Source organism: Morus notabilis, unplaced genomic scaffold (genome assembly GCF_000414095.1).
Source record: "Morus notabilis unplaced genomic scaffold, ASM41409v2 Scaffold1315, whole genome shotgun sequence".
NCBI classification, from domain to species: domain Eukaryota; kingdom Viridiplantae; phylum Streptophyta; class Magnoliopsida; order Rosales; family Moraceae; genus Morus; species Morus notabilis.
Window position 1 is genome coordinate 96,158 of NW_010361046.1, and position 8,418 is coordinate 104,575.

At 36.1% G+C, this 8,418-nt stretch overlaps 1 protein-coding gene across 3 annotated transcripts; it reads left to right on the top strand.

The window, feature by feature from the left end:
• Positions 1–1,060: 1,060 nt before the first annotated feature.
• LOC21400927 (BTB/POZ domain-containing protein At5g47800) lies at positions 1,061–7,639 on the top strand. Of its 3 annotated transcripts, XM_024165715.1 has the most exons (8): positions 1,061–1,456; positions 3,406–3,520; positions 3,976–4,121; positions 4,223–4,292; positions 4,424–4,828; positions 4,917–5,125; positions 5,982–6,513; positions 6,899–7,639. In XM_024165715.1, exons 3-8 carry the CDS (start codon positions 4,063–4,065, stop codon positions 7,430–7,432), a joined length of 1,809 nt encoding a protein of 602 aa, XP_024021483.1. In that variant the 5' UTR covers positions 1,061–1,456; positions 3,406–3,520; positions 3,976–4,062; the 3' UTR covers positions 7,433–7,639. The 3 variants fall into 3 exon arrangements, with proteins under 3 accessions (XP_024021483.1, XP_024021484.1, XP_024021485.1); XM_024165716.1 differs by lacking the exons at positions 1,061–1,456; positions 3,406–3,520; positions 3,976–4,121; ... (1 more) ...; positions 4,424–4,828; positions 4,917–5,125 and adding an exon at positions 5,185–5,628 and having other exon boundaries at positions 5,773–6,513; positions 6,896–7,639; XM_024165717.1 differs by lacking the exons at positions 1,061–1,456; positions 3,406–3,520; positions 3,976–4,121; ... (1 more) ...; positions 4,424–4,828; positions 4,917–5,125 and adding an exon at positions 5,185–5,628 and having other exon boundaries at positions 5,773–6,513.
• The last annotated feature ends 779 nt before the right edge of the window (positions 7,640–8,418 follow it).

Genomic DNA, 8,418 nt, shown 5'->3' on the forward strand with positions numbered 1-8,418 from the left:
AGGTTTGACAGTGCGAGAAACGGTTGTCTGGGTTTGGCCTCCAAAACAACCAACAATACCGAGGGAGGGAAATCCCATCGGAGTGATGCAACCGACGGTAGAGGACAAGACACGTGGCCGACATGCAGATCCAGCGGGAGCCAACACCAAGGGAAGACGAATATACTGGGATAGTGGGGGAAACAATCATCACCGTTTCCACAGCTTGAGATCTCTTTCGATACACCAATGCAAATATTGGGTCCCACTTCCCACACATTTTTTCATTTACCATCTCTCTCTCTTCTCTCTTTCTCTCTTTCTCTCTCATAATTAGATTTAGGATATGTTGAGCACTCTTCCGAGGCCAATCTCCCACTTGCGTTGCATGCTTTTTGTGAATTCCTTCAATCATATATAGACCACCACCACCCCAAACCAAATGAAACTAACTAGAGGACATGTGTTGTTAATTGTGTAAAAAGAATTAGACCTCGTTTGGTTCGATTATTCGAGTTTTTAATTCGAATTGAGATGTGATTTTATGTGAAAACTTTTTACTGTAATAAAAAAATTAAATGTAACTGTTTTTTAGAGCTTTTACTGTAGTAAAACTCAAATTCTAAACTCGAATTGGTTAAATAAACAGGACCTTAAACGTCATAATTTTATATCTATGAGAGTAATGAAATTAAATAAACAAAACAAACAAATAAATAAGAATATTTAAGATTTTCAGCCGTTATAGTTTAAGATAATAATCATATTTCACAATTTAAGACCTATTTAATTCACGCATTTAAACTCGTAATTTTAATCCTACTATAATATTTTTCTCTTTTAAAAAAGTTTAAATAAAAAAGATTTCGTCAATGTTCCCTCTCACGTTTGAGAGATAGCTTCTCGTTTAGCTTTTTCTTTTTCAAAAGCAGTTTTGCAATAATATGCTTTTGATAATATTACCATGTTGACTAATCCCAACCAACCACACTAGGCGTTCTCTCTCTCTCTCTCTCTCTCTCTCTCTCTCTCTCTCTCTCTCAAGTATTAGTCTTTGGTGACACATAGAGAGGAGTCACTTTTCTTTTTTAGTTGGTGTTTGTCTCTTTGGCTTGCTTGCTTGCTATCTAGTTGCTATAACTTGATCTTAAACAAAAGCCTATTACAAGCCTGATCTCTCTCTCTCTCTCTCTCTCTCTCTCTCTCTCTCCGAAGGAGATAGCTAGCTAGGATTAATATTATATTTGCATGAAACCCATTTCACGTTGCATCTCAAATTCTCGTTCCCACATGTATAGGTTCTTGTTTCGGAGTTTTAAGTCCCTCTATTTTTGGCCTCACTTCAGAAAGTGGTTCTTCTTCTACACCTGTTTTCTTCAAATTCTGCTGCTTTTGGAGTTTTGAAGAGTAAAGTTGCAGCTTTTTTTTTGCTCTTGGCTAGAAAGAAACCGAATGACTTTCAATTAATATGTTTGTGGTAAGTTGTCTCTCCTTCTTTTCTCTCTCTTCTCACTATTTCTATCTACTGAGATCAATATTTTCCTTAATAGTTCTGTTTCACTATTGATGGCAGTGTCACTAAAATAAAATAATAATTTAAGAAAAATTGGGGTGATTAGATTGATAGAAATCTTGTTGGCCTTGTTATAATTGTATTCCACTTAAATCAAACCAAAAAAAGCTCAAGGTTGCTTTCTTTTTTTTTTTTTTTCGTTTATATATGTTGTGTAGTCCAGAGGAAGATTCTGCCATACTTTGCTACAAGTTAAAGAAATGTTGAAAAGGAAACTGTGTCACGCCAGGCTTTAATTACATAACTCCAAGGGAGTGTGGACAAAAAGGAATTATAACAAATCCTTAAATATAGACAATTATTGTAAATTATTATTTTTTCTTTTAATAACAACATAGTAAAAAAAGGAAAAAAAAAAAAAAAAAAAAAAACTCTCCATTTATTTACACCCTTGGTTTTAAAGAGTCACCTGGTTCTGACATAAGCTGAATGCAATTTTGTGAACTGTTTTCATGTTGATGGTGTTGGGATCTTGGTAATGAAAGCAAAAGGCTTTGAAAAAAAAAAAAAAAAAAGGGGCTTATTGCAAGGCTTCTTGTTATAGACTGGTTGTAAATGTATTCCTTCTTGGAAGAAAAATCTGATGGGGCTTTTTGCTCTCTGATAAAAAAGTACTACTGGGTGTGTTGTGCCACATTAGCACTATGGTTTCCTCTTTATCTTTCCTTTTGTCTGTGAAAGCACAGACCAAGCAGAGGTCAGATTTCAACCCCCAATTGATGGTAATAAAAAGGCTCCTAGCTAGCTTACACCAAAAACCTCAAGGTTCATATTTATGTTCTTGTTTTTTTCCTTTTGCTCTCGTCTTTGTAAAAAGATTCTCACTCTTTTTTTTCCCTTTTTTTCCTTTGTTTTCTGTGGGTACTGCAGATGCCATCTTTATTTTTATCAAAGTTTTCATCATAAGTCGTTTGCTTGGGGCACTCACCTTTTTTTTTTCCCCCCATATTATTTTTTATAGAAGTCAAACTCTTATTAAACAATTAATATCTTCAATTCTCATAAAACTATATGTTTTCTTAAGTTTTTTCCATGTTTTCTCCATATTTGTTTAGCTTAAGTTCTTTCTTTTTTACTCTTTTCTTCACTGCAAGTCCACTATGAATCACCCCCGCAAGTCATAAATGCATTTAATAAAAGAGCATTATACCATATCTGCATGTTGATTGCCCTTTTACTATTCTTTCTTGTTTTCTCTTCCATATTTTTTGGTCATTTGAATCCTACCTGTCTGGGCCCATGATTACTTTTACTAACACCGAAAAAACAGACACTAAATTTTCTGACTTTCATAATTTCCATGGAATTGATGGCTCTGTGCACATACTGACTGAAAAGGTACAAATATACAAGTAAGCATGATTCTTAAGCATCACAGAAGCTATAATTTTGATTTAGTTCACAATCTTTTGTTTCAGTCGTTTTTCATTAGCAGTGATTATGCTTTTGCAGCATATAAAAACAAAGTCATGTGAGTTATGCATGTCATGATCCAAAAAAACACATTTTTTTTTTAAAGCTGGTCACTTTCTTGTTCTTGTTAACCAAGTGTCAGAGTTTGGCACAAAATTCGGACACATGTTGAGCCCAATTGAAGGTCAGTCACAGTGGCTGTCTTCACATGCTTCTAAATTAGCTTCAGCCACTTAATTAACCCTTTAGTATCTTCCAAATGATACAAGGGACAAATTTTTGCATGGAGGTAGCAAAAGCATTATCAGATGTTATTGCCGCTTTGAGGCTTCAAAATCTCTTTAAACCATCTCTCATTCATTACAGCAATATATACACACACACACACACACATATATATATATACACTTAATATGTTCCTTTTTCTTTTATTTTTTCAGTGATGCAGGTGAACTTTCCTCAGTTATAAATTGAAGGGCTTGGAGGGGTCTTTATATACAGTATAAAGGATAAGATGATCAAGAAGATGGGACCCTTTGAGGGATGAAAGCTGAGGTAATACCTAATCCCCATCTTCAAGAATTTTCTGTCATTGTAGTTCATGTACTTTTTAAGCACTCAATTTGCATGCATATCATCATGTATTAAGCCATAAAGCTTAGACAGGTCTTTTAAGAATTCTGTCTTCATTTTCTGCTTCTTCTTTTTCCATTCCCATTTTCCTTAATCACTCTCAAAGTTTGATCACTCTAAGTTTAGTCAAGTAATTCATGATCTTACTTGGCAATCCTTCCTTTGATCACTGTGGTATTAATTTTACAAGTTTGCTTCTTTCATGAAAGGCGGAATACTTAAGATCATGCACCTAAATGTGAGCACATATTCCAAGTTATACAGTAGTTGTTTTGTTTGCTTCTTCTTCTAAAACTTCTTGTCTTGTCTTTTTTCCTCATTTTTCTCATGTGAACAAAACAATATGCATTTAGATTCTGGGTTCTTTTTCTTTTCAGGAATTATTTATAGGAGCATCTCGCAGTATTATGAAGTGAGAAAATTGTCAAACATATACTGATAGAAAGAAAATACCAGCTGAGAAAATGAAGTTCATGAAAATTGGGACCAGGCCAGACACCTTCTACACAGAAGAAGCTGTCAGGTACAACTGAGTTGTTACCATTTTACTTCTACATAATCATAATAAATTTAATATAAGTATTTTAGAAATTTATTAGTTAATACTTTCCTTTAACAATGTAGGACTTTGATCTCAGATGTACCTAGTGATCTTTCTATACAGATTAACAACATCAGCTATCTTCTCCATAAGGTATGGATGGATAAGGAATTATTGTCTCCCTAACTAATGCATTTTTTAGTGCTATTTCTTAGAAGACCTCTTTTTTTTTTTTTGTGGTGCAAATGATTCTACTTGCTCAAAATAATTGTGCTGCTTATTAGCTGCAGTTTTCACTTTTTCCAAGATGTGGGCTCTTGCAACGCCTGTGCTCGGATTCGGATGACTCAGAGAATGTCACAATAGAGCTCCATGATATTCCTGGAGGAGAAGATGCTTTTGAGCTTTGTGCTAAGTTCTGTTATGGAATCACAATTAATCTGAGTGCCCATAACTTTGTGCCTGCCTTTTGTGCCGCCAAGTTCCTTAGAATGACTGAGTCAGTAGAGAAGGGAAACTTTATTCTCAAACTTGAGGCCTTCTTCAATTCTTGCATTCTTGAAGGCTGGAAAGACTCCATTGTCACACTACAGACCACTGCAAAGTTGCCTGAGTGGTCCGAAAATCTTGGAATCATCAGAAAGTGCATTGATTCAATTGTAGAGAAAATTCTCACCCCTCCTGCAAAGGTAGCCATTTTCTTTATAGAAAAAAATTAAAAATCAAAGTTTTTTACTTTTTATTTTTGCCTCCTGAAAATAATGGTAATTTTTTCAGGTCACTTGGTCCTACACTTATACTAGACCCGGTTACAACAAAAAACACCATTCTGTCCCAAAGGATTGGTGGACAGAAGACATATCAGACCTTGACATAGACATGTTTCGATGCATAATGACCGCCCTTAGGACTATAAACATCCTGCAGCCACAGCTCATCGGCGAAGCACTTCATGTCTATGCCAGTCGTTGGTTACCAGACACCACCAAGAATGCATTTTAGTGCTATTTCTTAGAAGACCTCTTTTTTTTTTTTTGTGGTGCAAATGATTCTACTTGCTCAAAATAATTGTGCTGCTTATTAGCTGCAGTTTTCACTTTTTCCAAGATGTGGGCTCTTGCAACGCCTGTGCTCGGATTCGGATGACTCAGAGAATGTCACAATAGAGCTCCATGATATTCCTGGAGGAGAAGATGCTTTTGAGCTTTGTGCTAAGTTCTGTTATGGAATCACAATTAATCTGAGTGCCCATAACTTTGTGCCTGCCTTTTGTGCCGCCAAGTTCCTTAGAATGACTGAGTCAGTAGAGAAGGGAAACTTTATTCTCAAACTTGAGGCCTTCTTCAATTCTTGCATTCTTGAAGGCTGGAAAGACTCCATTGTCACACTACAGACCACTGCAAAGTTGCCTGAGTGGTCCGAAAATCTTGGAATCATCAGAAAGTGCATTGATTCAATTGTAGAGAAAATTCTCACCCCTCCTGCAAAGGTAGCCATTTTCTTTATCAAAAAAAAATTAAAAATCAAAGTTTTTTATTTTTGCCTCCTGAAAATAATGGTAATTTTTTCAGGTCACTTGGAAAGTTTTTTACTTTTTATTTTTGCCTCCTGAAAATAATGGTAATTTTTTCAGGTCACTTGGTCCTACACTTATACTAGACCCGGTTACAACAAAAAACACCATTCTGTCCCAAAGGATTGGTGGACAGAAGACATATCAGACCTTGACATAGACATGTTTCGATGCATAATGACCGCCCTTAGGACTATAAACATCCTGCAGCCACAGCTCATCGGCGAAGCACTTCATGTCTATGCCAGTCGTTGGTTACCAGACACCACCAAGGTTAGAGCTCCAGAGAGTTCAGTGTCTCGGGCCGAAGAATTCGAGGAAAAGAATCGAAGAGTACTTGAAATCGTCGTGAGCTTGATTCCCACAGACAAGGGATCGGTTTCCGCTGGCTTCTTGATGAGGCTCCTTAGCACTGCAAACTACCTAGGAGTGTCTCCTGTGACAAAGACAGAATTGTTGAGGAAATGTAGTCAACAACTTGAGGAGGCAACAGTTGAAGACATACTTTTTCCTTCACAATCATCCCAGCTCAACCAACACTTCTACGACATTGATCTGGTCTTATCAGTGCTAGAGAGTTTCTTGGTGCTATGTAAAAGGCAAACCCCTGCCTCTATAGAAAGCAGCCAATTTCTGAGGTCACTAAGAAAAGTTGGGAAACTCATTGATTCTTATCTTCAAGTTGTGGCAAGGGATGTCAATATGCCGGTATTAAAAGTGGTATCTTTAGCTGAAGCTGTGCCTGATATTGCTAGGGAAGACCATGATGCGATTTACAAGGCAATCAACATTTATCTAAAGGTAAGGAAATTCTAAGTGAAATATGCAAAAAAAAAAAAAAAAAACACACACACACACACACACACAAATTTTGGCAGAGTCTTATTAAAATTTTGAGGAACTAGTTTCCATTGTTTATGTGACGTGCACACAGAAGGTCAGGCTTCTATGAACTCAGCTTCTCTATTCAATTTCGGTATTCCAAATGGTGTCTAACCAATTAAATTATGTAATTTCATCTAAAAATTGGACAACACAAATGTGAGTTTGTGTTGTTGTGAGTTTAGAGCTTATTGAACACAAATATGATCTGAATCCAGCTTCTACCTGCTGAAGTTTGGTGAGTTTATAGCTTATTGATTTCATTTTCTTTTCCTCCCACAATGTCTCTCACTTAAATAAGCAGGACCATCCTGACCTGAACAAGGCAGAGAAGAAGCGGCTATGCCGGATACTGGATTGCCAAAAACTATCCCCGGAGGTACGCGCGCACGCCGTGAAAAACGAGCGGCTTCCATTGAGAACCGTGGTGCAACTTCTCTTCTTTGAGCAAGAGAGAGGTTCCACCACAACGACAAACAACATCACCAACAAACTGTCATTCCAAGAGCTCATTCCCAAAGGGAAACAAGCACCAACCCCAAGAAACGAGCAGGGTAAGCTAAAACTCGGTCCGGATCACGAGAAACCAAGTGGTACCACGTACGGCACCAAAAGTACTGCTGCTGTTTCCGAAAGCGGCGAAAAAGACAATCACAAGATCGTCGTGAAGAGATCAGAAGGGAAAGTGCCGGTGGAATTGGAAAGAAAATCTGGAAGAGGAGAGATTGAGGAAATGGATGCAGAGAAAGGAAGGGATACTGGGAAGTTGGAGTCTAGGAGGATGAACTCAAAGGGAAGTAGATCAGATCCTGGACGTGACAAAGGCAGAGAGAGATAGTTAAATATCCATACATTTAAAGAAAGACCCTCATATCGATTTTCGCAGTTTGAAGCCATTTTAATTCTGTATTTTTTTTTTTTTTTAATTTACGTTAGAAGATATGTTGTTAACTGTTGTAATTGTAAGCAAGGTTTTAGGGCCGTTCTTCATTAAACCATATTATTGTTATAAGTGTCATCCATAAAAGGGCTATTGCCCATTGGTAATTTCTAATAATTTGTTCTCTTGAAAACCAAGTCTATGACTACTTTGGTTCTTTTATTGATGTGTGTTATGACAATGTTTTAGAGCCTGTTTAGTTCGTTAATTCGAGTTTTTAATTCGAGTTAAAATGTGACTTTATATGATGATTTTTTTACTGTAGTAAAAAAATTAGATGTGACTGTTTTTTAGAGTTTTTTACTATAATAAACTCAAATCGGTTAGATGAACGGACCTTAATTTCATTGGCCTCTTATATATGCGGAGTTGAAAGTGAGGTTATTTACCCTCAATCGTTTAGAGGATTCAAGAGATCTTGTCAATACAGCTTTATACATGCTCGTATTAGAGTGTTGACGAGTTTTCCTATTATCGGTCTCGGTATACATTATTCTTCTTAGACTTTATTAAATTTTAGTGATAAATCCGATATCAGTTAAAGATTTTATTTGTATATTATAGAGCTATTCGCATTGTTTGTATCTTTTGTTTGATTGAATACAATCTCCCTTCAAAAACAAAAGTAAATGACTATTAACTCCATGGGAGAAAGGAGGAAACAAATAAAAGAGTACGTTTTGTTCATGAATTAAAATTATGAGATTAAAATTATTTTTAATTTATGTATATTTTTTATAAGAGAAAATACTATAATAAATTATGAATTATGATTCGAATCAGAGAATGAATTCTTTAATCAAACGGGTTCTAAGTCCCTTGAAGCAGGTTCTAACTAATGGGTACCCAACTACCCATTCACAATGTTTTTTTTTTTTTTTTTT

Excerpts from the sequence above, each read along its gene's own strand:
- LOC21400927 (XM_024165715.1), top strand. The coding sequence starts at position 4,063 with ATGAAGTTCATGAAAATTGGGACCAGGCCAGACACCTTCTACACAGAA. Across the intron at positions 4,122-4,222 it reads TACACAGAAGAAGCTGTCAG|GACTTTGATCTCAGATGTAC; the intron begins GTACAACTGAGT and ends TTAACAATGTAG. Across the intron at positions 6,514-6,898 it reads CAATCAACATTTATCTAAAG|GACCATCCTGACCTGAACAA; the intron begins GTAAGGAAATTC and ends TTAAATAAGCAG.